General features: G+C 41.1%; 1 protein-coding gene and 1 long non-coding RNA gene across 3 annotated transcripts in view; both read right to left on the bottom strand.

Annotated features, from left to right (window-relative positions):
• LOC138949933 (uncharacterized) overlaps nt 1-26,865 on the bottom strand; it is a 192,895-nt gene that overhangs the window by 110,362 nt on the left and 55,668 nt on the right. Inside the window, exon 4 of the mRNA XM_070321716.1 lies at nt 2,913-3,122. Coding sequence (XP_070177817.1) covers nt 2,913-3,122 — 210 coding nt within the window. The remainder of the gene's footprint in view (nt 1-2,912; nt 3,123-26,865) is intronic.
• On the bottom strand, nt 16,490-21,883 carry LOC138950610 (uncharacterized). 2 transcript variants are annotated; one of them, XR_011450750.1, is made up of 5 exons: nt 21,443-21,883; nt 20,832-20,961; nt 18,864-18,924; nt 18,424-18,517; nt 16,490-16,695 (listed from the first exon to the last, which is right to left on the bottom strand). It is a non-coding gene; the product is annotated as an uncharacterized lncRNA (long non-coding RNA). The 2 variants fall into 2 exon arrangements; XR_011450749.1 differs by having other exon boundaries at nt 20,832-20,938.

Genomic DNA, 26,865 nt, shown 5'->3' with positions numbered 1-26,865 from the left:
CTTGACCTTGACCTTTACTCAAATAACTAAACCTAGCAATGACATCATACACTAAGAACTGCTTTACACATGTTTCCTACCAAAATACATGTGACCTTGACCCAAGGTCAAGGTCATCCAAGGTCATGCAACACAAAGCTGTTAATTCAAGACATAGGAATTACAATGGTGCTTATTGGCTCTTTCTACCATGAGATATGGTCACTTTTAGTGGTTCACTACCTTATTTTGGTCACATTTCATAAGGGTCAAAGTGACCTTGACCTTGATCATATGTGACCAAATGTGTCTCATGATGAAAGCATAACATGTGCCCCACATAATTTTTTAATGTTTGAAACAGTTATCTTCCATAGTTCAGGGTCAAGGTCACTTCAAAATATGTATACAATCCAACTTTGAAGAGCTCCTGTGACCTTGACCTTGAAGCAAGGTAAACCAAACTGGTATCAAAAGATGGGGCTTACTTTGCCCTATATATCATATATAGGTGAGGTATTGAATCTCAAAAACTTCAGAGAAAATGGGAAAAATGTGAAAAATAGCTGTTTTTTAGACAACATTTATGGCCCCTGCGACCTTGACCTTGAAGCAAGGTCAAGATGCTGTGTATGTTTTTTGGGGCCTTGTCATCATACACCATCTTGCCAAATTTGGTACTGATAGCCTGAATAGTGTCCAAGAAATATCCAACGTTAAAGTTTTCCGGACGGACGGACGGACGGACGGACGGACGGACGGACGACTCGGGTGAGTACATAGACTCACTTTTGCTTCGCATGTGAGTCGAAAAGGCCATTTTCATGCATAAATTGTATTACGGTTTAGTTCCGATTTACATTACACCATTATTTAAAAAAGCTACCGACAGATAGGGTCTGTCAACTTGATCCCACCGATTCCACGAATTGACCTTTATAAGACCAATCTTGCTTTTTCGGGTACATCAGTCTGGAATTCACTTCCATCGTCAATCAAGCACTTAAAGTCATTAACAAATTTTTAACAAGAAGGGCAAAGCCCATACGACTCACATGCTTGACCTTGACCTTTACTTGGTCAAGGTCAAATAACTAAACCTAGCAATGACATCATACACTAAGAACTGCTTTACACATTTTTCCTACCAAAATACATGTGACCTTGACCCAAGGTCAAGGTCCTCCAAGGTCATGCAACACAAAGCTGTTAATTCAAGACATAGGAAGTACAATGGTGCTTATTGGCTCTTTCTACCATGAGATATGGTCACTTTTAGTGGTTCACTACCTTATTTTGGTCACATTTCATAAGGGTCAAAGTGACCTTGACCTTGATCATATGTGACCAAATGTGTCTCATGATGAAAGCATAACATGTGCCCCACATAATTTTTAAGTTTGAAACAGTTATCTTTCATAGTTCAGGGTCAAGGTCACTTCAAAATATGTATACAATCCAACTTTGAAGAGCTCCTGTGACCTTGACCTTGAAGCAAGGTAAACCAAACTGGTATCAAAAGATGGGGCTTACTTTGCCCTATATATCATATATAGGTGAGGTATTCAATCTCAAAAACTTCAGAGAAAATGGGAAAAATGTGAAAAATAGCTGTTTTTTAGACAACATTTATGGCCCCTGCGACCTTGACCTTGAAGCAAGGTCAAGATGCTATGTATGTTTTTTGGGGCCTTGTCATCATACACCATCTTGCCAAATTTGGTACTGATAGACTGAATAGTGTCCAAGAAATATCCAACGTTAAAGTTTTCCGGACGGACGGACGGACGACTCGGGTGAGTACATAGACTCACTTTTGCTTCGCATGTGAGTCAAAAATGTGTTAAAAACACTTCATGTCTGAGTAGTTTAACGTTTCGATTCACCACACTTAGTATAATGTCAAAATTATGCTGTGCATTTTATAATCTGAACATAGTTTTGTTGTACTATTGCTACATGCTCCATTGCTACCAGCTTGTATGCATAATTACCTGCATAGCATGCATTTGATTTTATGAATAACCACATGTGTATGCTCTTCATGCCTTATCTTCATCATCATCATCATCATCATCATCATCATTAGCATCATCATCGTCATGCCCCCCGCGGGTTAGGGGGAAGAATTTACCCGATGCTATAGCACGTGCGCTTTTCTGTATCTCTATTTTATTTAACTTTCTGAGCTTGTTTTTAATCCTAACAAAAGATATCCTATGTTTTTGGAATCAGGAACCGACAAGAAATAAGATGACATTGTTTTTAAAACCGAGTTATGAAATTTAAATTTGATTATAATTTTCTTATTTTTGAATTTCAGAGCTTTTTTCAAAATCCAAATATAACGTATTAATATGATTTTGGAATCAGGAAATGACGAACAAAGAGATGAAATTAATGTTGGATCATTTTCTAAAAAAATAATTTAATTACAATTTTTTTGATTTTTAATGACCAAACTCATTAATTAGTTTTTAAGCCTCCAAGCTGAAATGCTATAAATCCGCCCTTCTTCGAACATTGCTTGACCAAAATTGCAATCAATTTGATCAAGAATTGAAGGCGTGACAGTGCGGCTTCAATATTCACTAAAAGCCGGATGTGACGTCAACAAAGACATTTGTATCGGAAAAAAATTAAAAAAAATGTCTGGGGATATTATATATATCCAGACACTTTCATGTGAAGTTTCATGAAAATCGGTCCTGTCGTTTTCTCTGAATCGCTCTACACACACACACACACACACACACACATACACACACACACACACACACACACACACACACACACACACACACACGCACACACGCACGCACATACACTAACACACATACACCACCACCCTCGTTTCGATTCCCGTCTATGTTAAAACATTTAGTCAAAACTTGACTAAATATAAAAAAGAATAAAAGAAGGGTATAGCGTACCTCCCGTGCCATAATCTCGGCGAGTAATTTCTATTTTGTTAATGGTGTAGACGCCTGCCATGTCAATCGTAAAATAGGGCGTCAGGTCGGCGTCGCTGTGAAAGCACGAGACTGGAATCTTTGTGGTGATGATACCGTCTGTCAACCGGCATCCAGGCCCCTCACCGAGCTGGCTGCTGGTCGTCGTGGCCTTGTTGTATATAACGTTCACTGCAAACAGAGAAACACACTGAAACTGAAACTGACCTTCGTGCCACAGGCACTCGAAAGGAGGTGGTCGGGGCTTATGTCTTGGATGTCACTTGGTTAGGGTGATGGACGGCCTTCTCTACTAGTAGAGTTTCTACATGGTAGGAGACTGATTCCTGCGGAACCTCTTGACCTCGCCGGCAAACTTCGAATTCATGCCATACACAGCTTTGCAAGCAAAACAACGGCTGTGATAGCATCAAGTATACACCAAACTATCGGACAGTGACATAATTATACCAACTAGGTGTTGCTACTGTTGTCATTCTGAAAAACGGCAGGGAATTTTGACTTACACAATCCTATGTCGCTCTAGAAGGAACGGAAGTTACAAATGACTTACTTCCCCTTGAAAGCACACCAAGCGCTCAAGGAAATATATTGCGCGAAATCGGACGTGTACATCTAATGCAGATCTGAAAAAAACATAGGAAAACAAGAAAAGCAAATATTAAGATCCCTCCGCCTCTTACCAAAAATAAGACGTACTCCCATCCCTTTTTAGACAATCCCCCCTCCCCACCCAATAGATGACTCCCTCCCTTCTTCCTCCCTCCCTCCCCCAACCATCCTCTCCAATATAGGATTCTCTCCCTTTTAAGACCCCATCCCCCGATTAAACCGTCTGCCCTTTCAAGATCCAGTTTTCTCTAATTTTCTATCTATAACCTCTGAAAGTTTACCCCCATCTTAAGACTCCGTTGGCCTTATGTAGCCAAGTGCAAATTTGGCTACTAATTCGTTAAAGGCACAGTAAACCTCCCGTAAACCATCACAGAGCTCCCCGAGCGTCTACATACAGTACAAGCATACTTCCATTTGAACGCTCACCGAACGGGAACATCCTGGCTGCTTTCTGTCGAGCGTGAGAAATGTTCAAAGAATGTATTTTCGTGGACTTTGTTCAACAACAATGGCGCCTCGTTTTGGTGCTGGACGGCTGTTATGAATATTCCCGGACAGTAAGCCTCCCGTAAACCATCACAGATACTGTCAGGCGTTTACACACAGTACAAACACCCTTCCATTTGAACGCTCACCAAACGGGAACATCCTAGGTGCCATACGTATTGTGTTTGTTTGTTTGTTTGTTTGCTTAACGCCCAGCCGACCACGAAGGGCCATATCAGGGCGGTGCTGCTTTGACATATAACGTGCGCCACACACAAGACAGAAGTCGCAGCACAGGCTTCATGTCTCACCCAGTCACATTATTCTGACACCGGACCAACCAGTCCTAGCACTAACCCCACAATGCCAGACGCCAGGCGGAGCAGCCACTAGATTGCCAATTTTAAAGTCTTAGGTATGACCCGGCCGGGGTTCGAACCTACGACCTCCCGATCACGGGGCGGACGCCTTACCACTAGTGTCCTACGTAAAGAGCGAGCAATTTTTAAAGAATTAATTTTGCAGATTGTCTCGAACACTTGTTGGACCCATCCTGAACTCAGGTCAAAAATGAGTTACTTCCCTTCGGGTCTCCTTCTATCGATGTAAACTGGCGATAGCCGATAGCCGTGGATCGATGATTATCAGAATGTGTTTGGACCGTGGTGCGTTTTTGCGCTAGACCTAACTTTTAAAATCTAAATAATAAATTGACAGCTTGTTACACAAACATTCTTTAATCATAAAAGAATTCTTTTTTCATCAAGACAAGATCAGTACGATTCGAAGTTGTGAAAGTTTGAAAAAAGAAAAGCCCGGAAGCAGGGTCACGCAAGGGTCGTAGCAGACGACGGTTTAGTGCATATCGCCGTTCCTCTCAACAGTCTAAAGCCATCGCTAGAGTTCTTGTGAACCACAGCCGTTTGTTTCGTGCATAAAAACGTGCTATTGTCGATAAGCTGACATCGAGTCGCATTCAAATGACTAACTGACGACTACATTGTGAAAAAGGGAAACTGGATCACACGGGTTCACGATGGCTCAGGGGTAAGATAAACCACGCAAAAATAAATTCTTTGAAAATTGTTCGCTCTTTACGGAGAGCACCTGGGATGTTCTCAATCGGTGAGTGTTTACATGAAAGGGTGTTTGTACTGTGTGTAAAGGCCTGACCGTATCTGTGATGGTTTACGGGAGGCTTACTGTGCCTTTAACGTGCTGATCTGTCATGTGTGTCTGGTGTTTTGCCGATCGCTGTGTTTTGTTTTTGGCTCACGTAAGTGTAGCCTATGCGATGGTAAACTTTGTCTGTCTGTGCGTGCGTGCGTATGTATACATGTATGTGTGTATGTCTGTGGTAGAAACTTTAACATTTTTGGCTAAACACCGAAATACTCATTTCACGTGGTTAATTTTCAAGCACCATCTTCAAATTATTGAAGCAATGATCAACATTGTGTCGGCATGTGTGTAGTTAAAGCGTGTATCCAAAGAAAACGGGTGGTGGGGGGTTTTGAAGGGGTACAAGCAGTTGACTGATTTGTGTCGTGTTTGGCATGTAGACGGCAGGTCAGGTGTCAAGATCAGGTCAGGGGTCGCGCGAAGGATTGTGGTCCAGTTCTCACCTCGCCGATTCGCCGGGGAAGACGATTTCATGTTGTTCGGTTTCTAAGCTCCAGAAAAGTAAATAAAGAAGATACCAAAGGGAGATTTCCTACAATTTGATCTGCACAGCGTGTTTCCAATGTCCACGCGAGGAAGAGCTGTCGAAAGCGCGGCAGTCAGTGTCGATCTTGCAGCCGTATCCCGGTAAGTTCAGAGACAGATCTAGTGTCTCCCACTCTGATAACGTGTCACCTACTGTTAATCCGTTTTGTTTTAATTTCTTTTTATTTCAGCAGACACGGATGTCAAACACAGTGCTAGGCAGTCACCTCTAGGGAAATGAGTTGATCTAAAGTGCCTGTAATGTTTGGATGTCTTTGCTCGTGGTTCGATTTATGTGAATTTCAAGACTTGCAGTAGAGTCTCAAGTTAAGTTTACTCTGCCCGAAAAAAACTGTCCACCATTTACTTGAACATGCAGATGTAAGGAAACGGAATGAATCTGTTCTCAAAGTCAAAATGATCACGATTTTTTCCTCAGATTCAAAACATGCACTGTCATGGTTTTGTCTGTACAATTTAGTAAGTCTTAAGTACTTTGCAACAACTTCCTTGAACGTGAAAGACAGTTTTTGAATGCTAGATCTGTATCGCGTTTCATTCCAGACTCGATCCTCTCTTTGATTGTAGATCTACTGTTTGCTGTTTACGCACTATCATATGATTCGCTATGTAACGTTTGGTAAGCTTACCTTGCCACAGCTTTCTTGTCTTTGTTGGCATTTCTGGCTGTGTTGACCGTCAGAATTATTTTAAGAACCAGGCTGCTGCAGTCGACATGTTTCGCATATTGTAGGGTTACCATGCTGCATAGGTAAAGTGGCTTGTATAACCTGACTATTCTGTTTCAAAACACTGTTTATATTTGTGTAGGTTGTAGTCATCATAACTAATCGCATTTTGCCATTTGTTTCAGAAAGGAGGTTAACCTACAACAAGATCGACGCTATGTCAGATATATGCCTCAGCCACATGAAGACTTCCGAATTTAGATCTACTCGGCATGGTGACAAGTCTTGATGAAAAGTATAGGACTGAGGACAGCAGTGGAAAAAGTGCCCACATGGCAGGTACCTAACCTATTACCCTAGTCATTTTATCTGTTTGCCTTCTTTTGAAAATTATACATGGAGTTGATATGATGCGTTAGTTTTAACTGTGTGTGTGCGTGTGTGTGTGTGTGTGTGTGTGTGTGTGTGTGTGTGTGTGTGTGTGTGTGTGTGTGTGTGTGTGTTTGTGTGTGTGTGTTACGGAGTGAGTGAGTTTGTGTTATGTTACTGTTTGTTGATTTCTTACGGGAGCCTTGAAGGCTTCGCCTCTTGTTAATGTTGAGATGCTCCTGCGCAGAAACCTGTCGAGCGTAAACGCTCTTAGCTGTCTGTGTCCATCCACTTAAAGGCTAGTCTTTGATCTCTCTGAAGTCATGCCGCTCTCCTAGGGAGAGACGGGTACCTCGCTTGCATGCGTCAAGTTTCGCGACTGTTATGACCGAGCCGGTGTAGCAGTCTATTTTGAAGCAGCCCAGTTTGACCGGGAGGTCATTCTGGGCTAGTCAGTTTTAACCCCTCCCCCCGGCAAACTTCAAGAATGAGTACATTAAGACCTTTAGAAACAATATTTATGTATATAACTACGTATATCTAAGGTTTGAGGGGGGGTGTGTCATTCTGGGCTAGCCTTCCGGTCATAATGAGCTAGCCCCGGTCAAAACTGACTAGGCCAGTCAGTTTTGACCACCCCTTCAAACTTCAAGAATAGGTACTTTAAGACTTTTTAAACCGAAATGAATGTAAATGTGGACAATATTTGTCAAGAAAATGATATTACAACAAACAAGCAAATCCAAAAAAAACTTACTTTTTTTCAACAACAACAAAACTAAAAAAGTTTCGACGGTTCCCTTCAAACTTCAAGAATAAATACACTAGGACCTTTTAAAACGTACACATATATGTTTGCAATTATGCATCCCCACAAGCTTGGGGGGAGGCAGTCATTCTGGGCTAGCCCAGATTGACCTCCCGGTCAAAACCAGCTAGCCCAGAATGACACCCCCCCCCCCCCCCCCCCCCCGGTCAAAACTTACTGCCTCCCCTTCAAACTTCAAGAATACGTACTTTAGGACCTTTTAAAACGAAATATATATATGTATATGTGCACAGTATTTGTTGGAAAAATGATCTTTAAAAAAATCAAGAAAAAAAATCAAGAAAAAAAAACCTTTAAAAAAAAAAAAAAAGTTTCCACGCTTCCCTTCAAACTTCAAGAATGAATACACAAGGACCTTTTAAAACGAAATGTACACATATATGTATGCATCTATTCATCCCCACAAGTTTGGGGGGGGGGGGCAGTCAGTCAGACTAGGCAAGTCAGTTTTGACCTCCCCTTCAAACTTCAAGAATAAGTACTTTAGGACCTTTTGAAACGAAATATATGTATATGTGCACAACATTTGTTGGAAAAATGATTTTTTTTAAAAATGGAGAAAACAAATCGGAAAAAATTACTTAAAAAAACAAAACAAGTCGCGTAAGGCGAAAATACAACATTTAGTCAAGTAGCTGTCAAACTCACAGAATGAAACTGAACGCAATGCAACGCAGCAAGACCGTATACTCGTAGCATCGTCAGTCCACCGCTCATGGCAAAGGCAGTGAAATTGACAAGAAGAGCGGGGTAGTAGTTGCGCTGAGAAGGATAGGACACTTTACTGTACCTCTCTTCGTTTTAACTTTCTGAGCGTGTCATATCTATATGTTTTTGGAATCAGGAACCGACAAGGAATAAGATGAAAGTGTTTTTAAATTGATTTCGAAAATTTAATTTTGATAATAATTTTTATATTTTTAATTTTCAGAGCTTGATTTTAATCCAAATATAACATATTTATATGTTTTTGGAATCAGAAAATGATGGAGAATAAGATGAACGTAAATTTGGATCGTTTTATAAAATTTTTTTTTTTTTACAATTTTCAGATTTTTAATGACCAAAGTCATTATTTAATTTTTAAGCCACCAAGCTGAAATGCAATACCGAAGTCCGGGCTTTGTCGGAGATTACTTGACCAAAATTTCAACCAATTTGGTTGAAAAATGAGAGCGTGACAGTGCCGCCTCAACTTTCACGAAAAGCCGGATATGACGTCATCAAAGACATTTATCAAAAAAATGAAAAAAACGTCTGAGGATATCATACCCAGGAACTCTCATGTCAAATTTCATAAAGATCGGTCCAGTAGTTTAGTCTGAATCGCTCTACACACACACACAGACAGACAGACAGACAGACAGACACACATACACCACGACCCTCGTCTCGATTCCCCCCTCTACGTTAAAACATTTAGTCAAAACTTGACTAAATGTAAAAAATAAAAAACAAGTTTCGACGCTTTTCTTCAAACTTAAAGAATGAATACACTAGGACCTTTTAAAACGAAATGTACTCATATATGTATGCATCTATGCTGGGGGGGGGGGGGGGGGGGCAGTCATTATGGGCTAGCCCAGAATGACCCCCCCCCCCCCCCCCCCCTCCGGTCAAAACTGATTAGGCCAGTCAGTTTTGACCTCCACTTCAAACTTCAAGAATAAGTACTTTATGACCTTTTAAAACGAAATATATGTGTATGTTCACACTATTTGTTGGAAAAATGATTTTTTTTTTAAATCGGAAAAAAATTACTTACAATAAAAAAAAAAAGTTTCGACGCTTTCCTTCAAACTTCAAGAATAAATACACTAGGACCTTTTAAAACGAAATGTACGCATATATATGTATGCATCTATGTATCTCCACAGGTTTGGGGGGGGGGGGGGGGGGGTCATTCTGGACAAGTCATACTAGGATTTTTTTTTTTTAAATCGAGGAAAAAACCCTTCTTTTTTTCTAAACGAAATGAGAAAAACCTTAAAAATTCTATTCAGTTTTGACCTCTCCTTCCAACTTCAAGAATAAGTACATTAAGACCTTGTAAAACGAAATGTATGCATATGTATACATATGTGTATCTCCACAGGTTTGGGGAGGGGGGGGGGGGGGAGGTCTCACTCTGGCCTAGTCAGATTTGATCTCTCCTTCAAACTTCAAGAACCAGTATTTTAGGACTATTTAAAACGATATGTACACTGAGCCCAAAAAGTTAAGGATATTTTTTCAGTGGAATACCCCAGATGTTAAACAGCAATTTTTTGGTCACGTGTATTTGAATATCAGTCTTTCTTCTGCTTAAAAATATGTTTCTTGAATCTGAGCAATATTTGGGTATGACGTCACATGTCCGTGACCACGCCTACCCTAACAAGAAGGGCAAAGCCCACACGACTCACATGCTGAACAGACCTTGATCTTTCTTTCAGAATAATTTTACAATAAAACTGAGAAAAACAATATTTATTCAGTAAAGAAAATAATTACAGAAAACTAATGCCATTGTGAGTTGCACATTCAGTAATTGCATCCAAGTTATGGTGCATACTGTGTAAAAAGGTTCTCCATCCTAAAATGCTAATCGCTGGTCATTACGGGATCGAGTCGAACAAGGAACGTCAGTTCTGCGACTTCTCTCTAGTCTGGCGCCTGTTTTCTCTTTTTTGACAAATATCAGTTTAACTCGAAACTCAAACTGACCTGGAACTTGAAGATATGTAACCTAATGTGAGTTAGTATGAAAATATAATGTATTTCCCTCAAACATATGTAGTTTTGGAAGAGTTATTTTCAATAGTTCAAGGTCAAGGTCACTTCAAAATATATACATTTCAACTTTGAAGGACCCTTTCGACCTTGACCTTGAAGCAAGGTCAACCAAACTGGTGTCCAAAGATAGGGCTTACTTTGCCCTGTATAGCATACATAGCTAAGGTTGCCATTCTCAATAACTTCAGAAAATACTGTGAAAATGTGAAAAACAATCGTTTTTAAGACAACAATTATGGCCCCTGTGACCTTGACCTTGAAGTGAGGTCAAGTTGCCAAACATGTTTCTGAAGATCTTGTAACCATACACCATCAGGCCACAATTGGTGTTGATAGACTTAATAGTGTCCAAGAAATATACAATGTTAAAGGTTTCACAGACGGACGGGGGGGGCGGACGCCCGGACGCCCGGAAGGACAGGCGGACGATGTCGGTGAGTATATAGACTCACTTTTGTAAGTATAATGTATTTCCCTCACACATATGTAGATTTGGAAGAGTTACCTTCCATAGTTCAAGGTCAAGGTCACTTCAAACTATGTATACAATCCAACTTTAAAGGACCCTTGCGACCTTGACCTTAAAGCAAGGTCAACCAAACTGGTGACCAAAGATAGGGCTTACATTGCCCTGTATAGCATACATAGCTAAGGTTGCCATTCTCGATAACTTCAGAAAAAAATGCGAAAATGTGAAAAATGGTCGTTTTTAAGACAACAATTACGGCCCCTGTGACCTTGAACTTGAAGTGAGGTCAAGTTGCCGCACATGTTTTTTGAGATCTTGTAACCATACACCATCAGGCCACATCAGGTGTTGATAGACTTAATAGTGTCCAAGAAATATCCAACGTTACAGTTTTCCGGACGGACGGACGGACGGGGGGACGGACGACTCGGGTGAGTACATAGACTCACTTTTGCTTCGCATGTGAGTCAAAAATGGCGTTTTTTTGACGGCATGATTCACCTTCAACCGTCGAAACGGTGACTTAAACTGAATAATATTTTGCATTTTTTACACCAAAAGGTTTATTTGGTGTCTTACCAATGACGGTACCCACCGTTAATTCAATTTTCATCTTCAGTTTCACAAAACAAAAAATGAACAAGTCGCGTAAGGCGAAAATACAATATTTAGTCAAGTAGCTGTCGAACTCACAGAATAAAACTGAACGCAAGGCAACGCAGCAAGACCGTATACTCGTAGTCCACCGCTCACGGCATAGGCAGTGAAATTGACAAGAAGAGCGGGGTAGTAGTTGCGCTAAGAAGGATAGCACGCTTTTCTGTACCTCTCTTTGTTTTAACTTTCTGAGCGTGTTTTTAATCCAAACATATCATATCTATATGTTTTTGGAATCAGGAACCGACAAGGAATAAGATGAAAGTGTTTTTAAATTGATTTGGACACTTTAATTTTGATAATAATTTTTATATATTTAATTTTCAGAGCTTGTTTTTAATCCGAATATAACATATTTATATGTTTTTGGAATCAGCAAATGATGGAGAATAAGATAAACGTAAATTTGGATCGTTTTATAAATTTTTATTTTTTTTTACAATTTTCAGATTTTTAATGACCAAAGTCATTAATTGATTTTTAAGCCACCAAGCTGAAATGCAATACCGAACCCCGGGCTTCGTCGAAGATTATTTGACCAAAATTTCAACCAATTTGGTTGAAAAATGAGGGCGTGACAGTGCCGCCTCAACTTTCACGAAAAGCCGGATATGACGTCATCAAAGACATTTATCAAAAAAATGAAAAAAACGTTCGGGGATTTCATACCCAGGAACTCTCATGTCAAATTTCATAAAGATCGGTCCAGTAGTTTAGTCTGAATCGCTCTACACACACACACACACACACACACACACACGCACAGACAGACACACATACACCACGACCCTCGTTTCGATTCCCTCTCGATGTTAAAATATTTAGTCAAAACTTGACTAAATATAAAAACGACTCAATTTTCAATATTTCGTCACAAAACAAAAAATGAAAAACGACTCAATTTTCAATATTTCGTTTTTCAATCTTCAATACGGTAAACAGAAAAACAGTTCACTTCCGTTTTTCAATATTTGATTTTCTTTTTTGACGGAAAGAATGTTATCACACCGTTGAAATGACATTCTTTCCGTCCTGTATAGGCGACGAAATAGGTCAAATTTTGTGCATTTTTTTTACGTCACAACAACGGCACTGGGTGCAGTGCCTTTGTAGTGCACTTGCACTACAACGGCACTGGGTCCAGTACCCGCTCCGGCATCGAAGCATTTTCCACTGAAAAATGCACAAAATTTGACCTATTTCGTCGCCTATAGAGGACGGAAAGAATGTCAATACCGTCATTAATGTCATTTCAATGGTGTGATAACATTCTTTCCGTCAAAAAAGAAAATCAAATATTGAACAAGAAGAGCAAACGCTCGATCGAGTCACTTTCGCAGTTCTGAATATTATATGAGGCATCAGATGGACAGGACGAAATTGCTATTCACAACACAATGCATACCTGAAGAATGAGATTGCATGGATCGAGCAACAAAATATTTACCTTGGCATTAAAAATACTCTCATTAATCTCACATAAACAAACCCCATCAATAACTTAATTCACATAAACTAGCATCATTAATTTTTTTTCGAAGCAATCATATTAACAGTAGACACACTAACATTTGTTACTCTTAGAGCTGTGTCACTTTTATAGTTTACGAGAAAAGCCCAACGTTAAGTTGTGTGTTGACGAACAGGAAAGGCTAGTTATCTCCCCTGTGTTTCCGATAACGTTTGTAAAAAGCTACAGATGTAAATAATTTGATGTAAAGAATAATCCTATAAAGTTTGAATCAAATCCGATGAATAGTTTCAGAGATATGATATTTCAATTTTTTTCCTTCAAGACATACCTGTGACCTTGAAAAAGGTCAAAGGTCACCAAAGCAGACGTCAAAGTGTAGAGGTCACTGGGAGTCACGTTCACATAAAATTTGAGCCCGGTCACTTTTATAGTTTCCGAGAAAAGCCCAACGTTAAGTTGTGTGTTGCCGAACAGAAAAGGCTAGTTATCTCCCTTGTTTTTCTGATAACGTTCGTAAAAGGCTACAGATGTAAATACTTTGATGTAAAGAATAATCCTACAAAGTTTCAATCACATCCGATGAACTTTGTCAAAGATATAAAATGTCTTTTTTTTTTTTTTTTTTTTTTTTTTTCGTTCATGGGCTGAAACTCCCACGGCTTTTACGTGTATGACCGTTTTTACCCCGCCATTTATGTCTAATTTTTCCTTTGACGCTGACCTGTGACCTTGAAAAAGGTCAAAGGTCAACGAAACCATCGTTAAAGTGTAGAGGTCATTGGAGGTCACGACTAAACAAAATATGAGCCCGATCGCTTTGATAGTTTCCGAGAAAAGTCCAACGTTAAGGTGGTGTCTACGGACGGCCGGCCGGACGGCCGGCCGGACAGACAGCTAGGATTCCATTCTTACGGCTGCGGTGCGGCTCCGGCTCCGGCGACGGCAACGGCATCCGGCTCTGGCGAGAAAAACGCATCGTCGTGAACCGTATATAACGGCGACGTCGTCCGGATATGTTCTCTTCCCGCCAATGCCGCCATGGCTCCACATTGGTCTCGTCTCATGCAAACTGTCATTCATAATGAAGAACAATTTATGTTAATATTATTAGCGTACCGCCAAATGAAAAAACGCCAAAAGAGACGACATCGCTGGTGGGTGCATGCCATTTTGGAGAAAAGACGGCAGTTTGGAACCTATCACCATCTTGTTCAAGAACTGCAACTCGATGGCGAAAGATTACAGCAGTATTTTCGTCTCTTTGTGCTCGGAAAGGCTCTGAGAAAAACGCGGGAAAAGAGACACGCCCACAAAATACCAGACGGCGTCCGGCGACGGCAGTCCAGAAAGCTGAATGGAGCTTTCTTGAAAAAACGCACGCACGCCGGGCCGTCGCCGTCGCCGTCGCCGTACCGCACCCGTGTGAATGGGGTCATCCCTTCTTTCATCAATGTTTTTCAAATTGCCGTCGCCGCTGCCGTCGCCGGAGCCGCACCGCAGCCGTAAGAATGGAATCCTAGCTTAACACTGACCGATTACATAGAGTCACTTTTTCTCAAGTGACTCAAAAACGGAAGTGAACTGTTTTTCTGTTTACCGTATTGAAGATTGAAAAACGAAATATTGAAAATTGAGTCGTTTTTCATTTTTTGTTTTGTGAAACTGAAGATGAAAATTGAATTAACGGTGGGTACCGTCATTCTTACCTAACAAGTCATACACATTTCGTTCAAATCCGCCGCGCAGTTAGGCTGATCCAACGTGTTAAGGAAAGCGACAACAATCTTGAAAAACAGCAAAAAATCCAGGGTTTAAATATGGTGTTTTTGCTGGGTAGCCGCAGTTGATATGCAATTAATCTAAAACTACAAATAGCAGCCTCTCCAAATTTCACAGAGCAATGACAAAAACCCTCATCTGGATATGTTCCAGTACTAATGTCAAACAGAACCCAAGAATGGACGTTGTAACGGTTTTCCGTAAAAAAATTGGAAACGTTTGTAACATCTAAGAAACAAATGTAACATGCAAGCAACTTTGTATACTTTGCAAAGAATGGTGCCATTGAGCGGGGCTCACACACAGGCGGAGCAAGCGGAGCAGGCTGCTCCGATCCTGCTCCGCTCTCCACCTGCCCTCTCACACACAAGCTCCGGTTCCGGAGCAGGCTGCTCCGATCCTGCTCCGGTAGGGGATTCCCCTATGATATGACGTAGTTTCTCCACCCGCGCTGTCTGATGGGAAATATTGTTACACGTGGATAAGCAGTGGCAGGAAAAAACACCGTGATGTTTACCAAAGGAGACAAAAGTCTTGTCTTTTATCGCAATTACTGAACATATTTCTAAATGGACTCTGTATAAGTCAGTGTGTGTGCGTGTGTGCCAGTGCGTTTTAGAGCTTTTCAGACACAAACTATGTGAGTGTGGGGGTCGGGTGAAGAGAGAGGTGGACTAACAACTGTTGGGACATGTTTTAAATTTTGGTTCTTTTTTGTTTTATCGAGTTATATCCGAAGCTTCAAAGATGTTCAATGTGCATAGCTACACTAGCTTCCATGGAATCCATTCTTTTCTTTTAGATCTACTACTAACAATCTCTCTTGCAGACGGTTAGACTGTTGCTTTATGTTACGCGCAATATGGCTTTGATTTAGATTTAGTTTTTTTCATTTTGTGTGTGGTTTCATTTAGCTTCATTCTACTCAGAAGAAATGTTTTAAACATGATTAACAAAATATTACTTTATGGATGTTTGCAAATAGAAACGTACGTGTGTCAACAGCGCAACAAGTTTCTAAAGAGGACGATATAGAACGCTCATGGCCGGACCGTATCAGGTTGGGGGGGGGGAGCCCCAATTGTGTTAGGGGTTCATTAGTTGAGGGCGCTAGGGTCTGGACGTTTTGAAATGTAGATGAGAATATGTGGAATCTAGCTGGCGCGTTCTCCGAATATTTGTCATGATTTATTGATTTTTATTTCATTTTCACCCTTGGAGGAGATACATGTTCAGGCCGGGGGGGGGTGACAGGAACCCCCCCCCCCCCCCCCTTGATCCGTCCTTGACGCTAGACAAAAAACAAAAAAGTATCTGTGCTGTAGCTTTTTTTTATGTTTTATCTCACCCTCATTTGTGACCCTCCACCACGGAATGAGTCGCATGTCATCTTAGCATGATTTTTATATTTTTACATTTTCCTAAAGAGTTTTGAATGCTCTATCCAGTGGTGAAAACCGTTTTAGAAAAGAGCGAAAGCCTTTCGAGTTATAAGCCTGTGACTAAGGTGACCCTCAGACAGTTACCAGACACCCCCCAGACTTATATTAAGCCTAGCGCAAAACCGCGCGAGGTGACATGCGACTCATTCTGTGGTGGAGGGTCACATTTTTGAATGTTGTTTTCACACACACACACACACACACACACACACACACACACACACACACACACACACTTTTGATCCCATTCCATGTACTGCGAAGACTTTATTCAGGGTTTTAGCTAGTACTTAAACATCAAATTTCAAAGCACAAGTCTGAGCTGAGCATAGATATGCATAAATGTGTAAAATAATGGTGATTTGTGATCAAAACACTTCACAGGGAAGCTTGTTTATATGTCTTATGTATGTGTCTTCCATCGCCCTGGCAACATCAGAACTCCACACCAGCCTGCAAAAGTATAAACATAAAAGGTGACACAAATGAAACAAATGCAGCCCACAAAAATGCTTAATATTTCTTGACCTGTTGACCTAGTTAGTTAATATTTGGTGATTATTAACTATATCTTATGCATGACAAAGGTCAACACAGTGGCGAGTTCACAGGTCAAATGGAGGGGTAATTTGGAACACTTTTGAGTTTTGATCTAGCTGTAATCTTCTTTTTTCAGCACATTTTCAACAACAACAAAAAAGGATTAAAACATTACGTCTCCAATGAGTTAACAAGATCGTAAGATTTTGTTGATCTTGTCCGAGTGGATTGTGTGTATACAAGTGTTATCTGATAGTTACCTTATTGCTTCATGTGTCATTAACGGTGTCACTGGTTGTCTGAGGGATGCATTGACTAAGATCTCATATATGCTAGATGTCAAAAAACTACTCAAATTACCTGCCCTCGAAAGGGTGGTAACCAAGCTAAAGAGCTTTTGGTATGCGTTCCGGTAGAAGGTTACCCTCATTTTGTTTAGTTCGAGAGATCTATGATAGCTGACATTTTGGTTCAAACGTCATGGAATGTATCTTTAAGCTCTTATAAGGAAAGTTTGTCTTGTCACAAACCATGCAAAAGCACATTCCTACCTCCCAATGTAAGACTTTCTTTAATCTGAGTATCTTCCATTTAATAGTACGGCAATTAAACAAGAAAAGTCACACTCTGCATAGCGACACAACTCGATGCAAGTCACACATTGCATAATAACTCTCTGCAATTTAACCTCACAATCTGCATGGAGATAAATACCCTGATATTTAGTGTTAAAATTTTGTTTGCATGAAAAAAACACCTGTACCGTAAACTACCTTGTACTCGCCAATCCCCCGTATGCACTAATTTTGCTCAAAAGTAGGGGCTCGTGAAAAATCGTGTATTTGATCACTGGTTATGAGAATGATAGTAGGATTTGTTAATGTGCAAAACATGTCTATACCCTCATGTTTCTCACTATGTGACACACTCGTTCGTGTGTGTGCAAGTGCTTCGCCCGAATGGAACATGGAAACCTAAACAAAGCAATACCTGTGTGTCATAGTTTTAGAACAAATGCTCATATCGCAAAAGAAAATTATGACTGAAGATCTGCTTCGCATATCTAGCGTTACGAGCAGCAGCGCTTGTGTCGGGACAAAAGTCATAAACTTGCACAATGAAACATTATAACTGCATTCAGTTCCGTTTTCCTGATCAAAGAGGGGGGAGGGGGGAAATGTATACATGTCAAACACAGCAAGGTTTTATAAAATAAAAAAAATAAAAAAATTTAAAAAAAATTAAAAAAACACAGGTCAGTTTACTTGATCTCTTTAAATCCCCCAAGGTCGACCTCGTAAACCTTCGATGAGTCTCTCAAATATTTGTCCACTTTTGACATGGCTATCCAAAGACTGCAGTGGCCAATGTATGAACTCAGCGGTATGTCTGCATTGCAGCCTCTTGTCATTCATTATTCACTCGGCCAATATCTCTGTATTTTGTGAAGAGGATTAAAAACAAAAAGAAACTGTCGGGTGTTGATGTGGGGGTGGGTGATTACAAGGTACTATACCCTATATACCCTATACAGAGTTTGTTGACCCAAAGTGCTCGATACTGGGCGTTTACAAGGAAGTTGACTGTAATTGTATATTTGAATTCAGCAGTTTGTTCAGCTCTGTGTGTTTAAAAGTTTACCTTCATCATTTTGACATTCTCGTACTCAAATCACATCTCAGACAATGTTGTAGACTCCATTGATAGACGATGTGGTGCATGGGAGAACTGCAATCTGAAGAAAAGATTAAGAAAGAATACACAGAGGAAGAATAGTCACAACAACATTAGCAGCACCAACAGTCTATATGATTTTACTCAAAGAACATTTAATCATAAAATAAAGATCAGTGTCATGTCAGTGATCTATAAATGAGTTTGGGGAGAAGGGTAGTTTGGGAACTGAGGGAAGTACGGGTGGGGATAAGCTGGCTATGTACACAGTTTGAAACTAATCAGCATGGTCATCTATAGATGTAGTGACCGGTGCAATATTTAACGAATTTAAAAGGACGACTCTGAAATGTATCATGTGAACCAATTTCTCAATAAACCAAATGAAGACCAGTTTAAAAAGTTACCTGTTTCATTTTGGAATGCTTTTGGTCCCATCACATCTCTGATGTACACTCCATAGACGCACTGTAGTAATAAGAAACAAGAAGAGCAAACGCTCGATCGAGTCACTTTCGCAGTTCTGAATATTATATGAGGCATCAGATGGACAGGAAGAAATTGCTATTCACAACACAATGCATACCTGAAGAATTCAAGACATACCTGTGACCTTGAAAAAGGTCAAAGGTCACCAAAGCAGACGTCAAAGTGTAGAGGTCACTGGGAGTCACGTTCACATAAAATTTGAGCCCGGTCACTTTTATAGTTTCCGAGAAAAGCCCAACGTTAAGTTGTGTGTTGCCGAACAGAAAAGGCTAGTTATCTCCCTTGTTTTTCTGATAACGTTCGTAAAAGGCTACAGATGTAAATACTTTGATGTAAAGAATAATCCTACAAAGTTTCAATCACATCCGATGAACTTTGTCAAAGATATAAAATGTCTAATTTTTCCTTTGACGCTGACCTGTGACCTTGAAAAAGGTCAAAGGTCAACGAAACCATCGTTAAAGTGTAGAGGTCATTGGAGGTCACGACTAAACAAAATATGAGCCCGATCGCTTTGATAGTTTCCGAGAAAAGTCCAACGTTAAGGTGGTGTCTACGGACGGCCGGCCGGCCGGACGGCCGGCCGGACAGACTAACACTGACCGATTACATAGAGTCACTTTTTCTCAAGTGACTCAAAAACTGTTTAAGGAGTAAAAAGATTATGTAGGGAGGAAGAACAGTAAGAACAACAGAATCAGCAGCAACATTCACTAATCTTACTCCACATAACACATAACACTGAATCTCAGTGAAGAGTTAGTGATCCAAATATGTTAATTAAACAGAGAGACATAGAGAGATTGAGAAGGAGACAACAGCTATGTGCATTAGGCCAAAAAAAAAATAGGTGTGGTTACGGTAACATAGCCAAAAAAAAAATAGGGTAGGTTGGTAGGCAATCACTTTTTTTTTTAAAACTTTTTTTTCTAATGTGTACAAATTAAACCTACTTGACAGGGAAATAAGTGTGCGACACGGGCACTTTCGCTTTCAATTTCATTGCGTTTTTTGCACTCGGTTTTTTTTTTTTTTTTGGACAAATGTAATAAAAAGTTATAGGATCGGCCCCTAAAAATAGGGTAGGTCGGGTTACCGTAACCACACCTATTTTTTGTTAGGCCTTATGTGTATGTGTGTGTGTGTGTGAGGGAAAATTTAGTCATTGAAAACTAAACACTTTCTACTCTTCAATATCAACAGTCATAGGCATAAGATTAAGAGCCACTGGGAAAGTTGGACATGAACATATATATGTTGCAGGTGAGAAGGGGGGGGGGGTGGTGGTGGCTGGAGGCTCTTTGTTGTTTGTAGATTATAACTTAGCACAAATTCCTGTTGTGCAGTGTGAAACACTGTAATGTATAAGCAGAAATGACTGTGGAATAACTTTCTTCTGTTATATCAGTATGATTATTTGCAAAGTTACCTGGATCATTGTGGCATCCTCTTGCTCCTATCACGACTCAGACTTTAGTAGACGTGCCTGTAGAGGGAAGGGATGGGGGAAGGGGGTGGGGGGTGGGCATAGAGAGTGTCGGTGTAATATATATGAAGGAGGGAGGGGAGAACCATTGGTAAATAAAACTCTTATAATATCAACAGTTCTGAAACTATTTGAGCAAGAGTTCCCCATTACCACACAAAGGTGCAGATAGCAACAGATGTTACACCGAGAGTGGGGGGGGGGGGGGGGACTTTTAGAGGGTTGGTTGTTGGACTGTAGTATCTGAATAGCAGTGCTATGGAGTGAGGGTGGTGCTGGGGCGGAGTATGTATCGTACGTAACTTGAATTGGATATTAATAAGCATGATAACTCAGACTAGAGCTAAAAACGGTGTTAATCTTCACAGACATTACATAATATGAATTCACAAGCATGTACCTTTTGTTTTGCCCTTGAGTTTGGTAGAAGGCAATATTGAGTGTCGAACACAAGTTGCATTGATCAGTCACTGACACTGCGTCACCCTGCGGTCAATCTCCTCTGATCTGCAGATTGCACCAGCACAAACCTAAACAATGTTATGATCGCAAAAAGCCTGCATAGCCAATGGATCTAAGAACACAAACACTCGATGGATCTAATTAGAGAGTCTGCAAACGAGTCATTTTACGTTGGAAATTCAATGACAATCTGTCAGTCAATGAAACAGATAGATCTGTCCCTGCGATTGTTTTTGCAAGCAGATAAATGTTTGAACTTCACTTATCCCCTTTTCATTCAACAAATTGATATCTTGCATGATGAATTTTGTGCCGAGGAGCTGAACAAACAATCAAAATCAAGCAAGTGGTACATTCAGAAGACAAACTTCAGTCGCAAAAACAAACTGACGAGAAAGAACCTAGCTTAATTACTGCTGTATTGATTTCGGCCAAACCAACGCATTTGCATGCCGAAGTCAATCCTCCTTTGATTCCAATCATTGTATATGATCTTAATGCAAAAACATATATACGAAAACGAGCTGATCGAAATGAGTAATATCGCACCTGCATTGACTGTACTGCGAAAGCGAAGGTCGTCTGCGACTGGAGATTTCGAAGTTGAACAGCAGCGTTTCTTCACACTCAGCTGTTGGCTTCCTCGGAAAAGTGAAAAGCGTGACTTGAAATCTAGCGGAAACCACATTTTATCTTTCCGTTTCGGCATTCTTGTGTAAAATCCATGAAAAAGTTCTTTCGAAAAAGGCGGCCGTCGTTATTTGGGATGCCACCTAGTGTCACACACTACTATTTCCGGAGAAAGTGATGAGTGCGCTGATTGGCTGCACCGCTGCACCGGAGCCAAAAAATAGAAACGTGTCCTATTCCTTGCTCCGCACCGCACACACAACTTTCTCCACTCCTGCAACGGAAGTAGCGTCATCTCTCCGCCTGGTGCAGCCTACTCCACCCTTGCTCCGCTTGCTCCACCTGTGTGTGAGCCCCGCTTTACATGTGTGCCAAGTTTCAAAAACAATCTTTCACGGGCTCAAAAGGTATGATCGTTTGAAAAGAGTTGAAAAATACTGCTCCTGAGGCGCGTTGCTTAGGCAGACCGTAATCAATCAATCAATCAATCAATCAATCAATGACGCTTATATCGCGCATATTCCGTGGGTACAGTTCTAGGCGCTCTGCAGTGATGCCGTGTGAGATGAAATTTTATACGGCCAGTAGATTGCAGACCGTAACAGAAGACTGGTCAGGGCCGGACTAGGCTAAGAGGAGGGGGGGGGGGGGGTTGCCAGTGGTGGTCCAGGGGGATGTTCCCCCTGGCGGCAGGGGCGGATCAGTTCATTTTATGGGGGGGGGGGGGTTCAAAAGTATATTGTGAAGCTATGGGTGTGAAGGCGCGAAGCGCCGATCCGACGGCGCAAAGTGCCTAGCTTGGTAGGGGGGTCCGGGGGCATGCCCCCCCGGAAAATTTTGAAAAAAAGGATGCAAAATGGTGCAATCTGGTGCATTCTGAGGATGATCATTGTATACCAGTTTCAGGCAGCAGATTTTGTCACTGATTAATACCCCAAAAATTGAAACTCAATGTAAAATAAAGAAATGCATACCTCATTCAATATTTTTATTTTTTGGCTGGGGGGGGGGGGGTCCGGAAACCCTAGAAACACCCCCCCTCCCCCGTCGTCCGCCCCTGGGCGGGGTCAAGGGGCAGAGCCCCTTGTGGGGGTCAGGGGGCGAAGCCCCCTGAAGCTGATGGGTAGGTCATATTCTGAGATAGGAAAATGGTCGCTCCTTGCATGAAACGGCATAAAATAAGCAATAATAAAAAGTCGTCGCGATTCAGTCTTTGGCCGATCGCACATCACATCGTAGGCCATGACCCGTCACACTATGAACGATAGACGAACGATTGACGAACGATAACTCCACGCGAGCGGGGCGGAAGTGCCGTGTCACGGCAAACGCGCTTTGCGAGAGCAGACGCTAAATGTTCGAACGTCGCTCTACCTTTCTGAAAAATTCCTTTCAGCATTACGCCTTTGCAAGAAATAAAGTTCCCAGACAGCTGCAATTAATGTTTTCCGACCGCTGTACACGCCTGAACTTTTTTTCAATAATCTTATGGCTAGATTTCGATACAAAATTATGTCAAATGATGAATGAACCATGGGGAAAAAAATCATAGAAACAAAAATATATGTAAAAAACAGATTTTAGTTTTGGGTAGCGTGACTCACGCTTCCAATATTTTGTTTTCTGTTTGCTAAGAACATGTGCTTTGCCTAAAAATACTGACCAATCAAATTCATGTCACTATGCTTAAAGCCACGCCCAAACAAGTGCAGCAACAGTTTGACACTGGAGCGCTGTCCACGCTTTTTTTTTAAACGCACGAAATGCACGGGATTTGAGAGGAGTTTTGCGCTTGGCATTTTCCAAATACTACAATGAATTTTCAAACGGCTACACTGGCTTCGTCTTTCCTGATCGAAAGGGGGTGTATTGTTGATATTTGTAGATGATAGACTCTGCATTTTAATGGTCAAATGGCGATTTCGGTATAAAAATGTAGACAAGGACCTGTAAGATTGAAAAGGCTGACGTCCACACTGAACAAGTCAGAGCTAGAAGAATGCGTGCAGATAGTGACACGTGCGGGAAAGAGCTCTCTCTCTGTCTCTCTCTCTCGCTCTCTCTCTCTCTCTCTCTCTCACAGACATATATATTCTGTATGTCTCTCTGTCCGTCTGTCTCCCAGTCCCCGTATCTCTTTCTCTCTCGCTCTCTCTCTCTCTTTCTCTTTACCTCTCTCACTGTCCCTCTCTGTCTGTCTCCCTGTCACTCTCTCAGTCTCTCTCTCTCTTTCTTTTTTTTTTCTCTCTCTCTCCCCCCTCCCCCACCTTCATATCTCCGTGCAATGAAGTGTGTGGGTGTATTTGCTTGTTTGCGTGTGCGTATGTGAGTGGCTCTGTGTGTGTGTGTGTGTGTGTGTGTGTGTGTTTGTGTGTTTGTGTATGTTAATGTGTGTGAGTGAGTGCGCGCGTGTGCATGTGTGTGTGTGTGTGTGTGTTTACGCGTGCGTGTGTGCAGAAGGGCGAGAGGAGGCAAGAAAGAGGGGGAGGGGGCGGGAAAGAGGGAGAGGGGGGCGAGAGAGAGAGAGAAAGGGGGGAGAGACAGACGGACAGAGAGAGAGAGAGAGAGAGAGAGAGAGAGAGAGAGGGAGAGAGAGAGAGAGAGCGCACACGGGCTATTTACTCCTAAACCTTCACCTTTAATCAACCTTTATTAACTGACATGAAGACCACAACACTTTTTCACGGAATCAACAAGAAATCCAACTGTGAATCTGACCACCAACAAAAAAAGGAAAACCCCTGCTTCTCCACGTGGGGAACGAAACACACACACTCACACAGATATCCTGAGGGCAAATGCTGTTCCAAGTACAAAGCGACTGTTTGCATGATCGCCCCCAATATGCATGCATGGACTTGGCCGTCAGCGAAGAGACGGGTCCATTTAGTTGAAAGTAGGTACAGAGGGTAGAACTGTTCGCCGCGAACATAGCGTTGCCTACAACATGAAAACTTGTTGTCTCTGCGCGAACAGATCGTGCAACTTTTTTTTAGGACTTTTTCAATAATTTTGATTCTCGTTCTCCGATAGGATGCCTTTCACGGACGATGCGAATCACTTGCTCGGTAGAAGTTGCAGAAAAGAACTTTTCGTGTGTTTTGAACACAGCTGTGCTGTATAAGAAAGATTGTCAGTAAGTACTGGTGTCACATGACTGATGTGAACCAGTTGATTGGCTAATGGCGATGCGCTAAAACTGTAAGCGCACTCTTGGAGTGCGCTAACTTTTCCACAGAGCGTATTCTTCCGCCCTTTGCTTAAAGTGTAACTAAACAAGCAAAAAGGAAAAACATCGTTCAGCAACCTTTACACTTTGATATGAAGAAGGGCCTCATATACTGTCGAACTGCGAAAAAAAAATTTTTTTCTCTCACTCGGACACTGTTTGACGGACATGTGAAGTGCGCGCCAGGAACGACAATCTTCTTAGTTTACCTGATTAATGCCCTTAATTTTTGGTTCTGGTACTTTCAGTTCCGGCTGTTGTCATCAATCTACCAAAATAAAAGATCAAACGGAGTTTTCGATTTTTATTTCATGGTTCAGAAAAATATTGCTTATTTTCTGAAGTCAACCGTTTTAGCGAATCTTTCTTTGATTCTTAAAAGTCATTTCAGATTTTTGAAAAATAGTTAACGGTTAGTAATTACCAATATATCGTAAACAAACATATCGATAGGTTTTGGTAAGAAGACACAAGTGTGATGAATGTGGTACCAGTATTTTTGTGGTAAGTAAGGATGCATTTCTTTGCTGTTAGCACATTTACAATGCACATTTAATCTGTTTAGCAACATAAACGAAAGCATGGTACAGTGCCGCTTGTTTGTGGTCTATCTTTTCGCGGCAGATGCGTAACAATTAGGGTCTCAGTTGGAAAAAGCTGCTCGGAACCAGAGCAGATTTGGCTTGGGTTCTTTGAGTGTGAATGATCGACGAGTGGCTTGACATTTTTAACGAATCATTACTGTAGCCTACTTGAAACCATCATCTGTTTCTGAATTTGTCATCAGTTATGATTGAGCAGTCTCATAGGAATCGTCCATAAAATGTTAAACCGAAAAAGGGCAGACGATTCTGAATCACACAGGCTGCTGTACAAAATCAGATCTAAAACGATATTTTGAACTGCGACGTCTGCGTAAATGCCCTGTAACAAAATACCTTGTCCTGGTCATGTGTATACACATCAGCTTCTATTGGGAAGATCAGTATTTTATATTAATCACAAATACAAGATTAGAAATAGTTCTGAAGATCGCCTTTGATTTCAGTTTCAGCGGCAAACTAGCAGATCTGTCCAAACCGGCATCGTTTCATGGTTGAAACTTGAATAATCCCAAATAGATCTGAGTGGGGGTAAGTTTTATAGTATTTCAATTTTTTACGGTAGTTTTATTTAAAGATAGTGTAGTAGATGTCTCTGGTGAAGACTACAGTTATATGAATTTTTTGTTGTAATATTAAAATGATTGTTCTTTATTTACACAATTGAATAATTTGTATTTATTTGTTTGCAGATGACGGCATACTGAGTGCTCCAAGAACATACGCCTGCTGGCATTTTGTGTCTTTTCTGAAGACGTCGAGGCAAGCAGAAGTCACGGTCCTGGCCACACACACACAATGACATGAACAAGAAATGATATTTTTTCATGGGCATATCCAGTATTGAAACTTTATTACCATGCAAACGCAACGATTAGAATTTAGAGACGGTCATCGGTCACACACACACACACACAAACAAACACACACTGGGCGGATCCAGAGGGGGGTTCCGGGGTTTCCGGACCACTTAGGAGCCGGCCTTTGTATTCTAAGTGACGATTTTGGAAAGAAGTTGGCTAATTAGTTTGCTGAGGTTGCGCCAGATCGATCAATTGTCCTTGTTGTGATTCAAATTTTTCTTCTTAATATATTTACTTTTTTGGAAGGTGTATTAGGGGATGTTTCTTGGCTCAGATTGATCCATTTTCCTTGTTTTGTTTTTATCAACATTTGTCGGACCCCCCCCCCCCCCCCCCCCCCCCCCACCCCCCCCCACACCCCCCAAGGAGGTTGAACGCTTCGTGTCTTCAACTAAACGCTTCGCGTCAACAAATTGTCCCTAAAAGAAATTTGGAATCTCCCCCTTAAAAATGATGTGATCCGCCCCTGCACACACACAAACACACACAAATAGAGAAGTAATAAATGGATACAGTTTTTATTTATTTAAATTACAATCAGATGTGGTCGTAGAACAGGCACTGTAAACAAAACCTAGCATGATATACCACTTGTGTGATGTTTCGGTCAATATCTTTATTTTCCTTTCAGAAATACATTGGCGTTTT

Source organism: Littorina saxatilis, linkage group LG16 (assembly GCF_037325665.1).
Source record: "Littorina saxatilis isolate snail1 linkage group LG16, US_GU_Lsax_2.0, whole genome shotgun sequence".
Lineage (NCBI taxonomy): Eukaryota > Metazoa > Mollusca > Gastropoda > Littorinimorpha > Littorinidae > Littorina > Littorina saxatilis.
The sequence above is the reverse complement of the archived record's forward strand: the minus strand, read 5'-3'. Positions and strand labels throughout refer to the sequence as shown.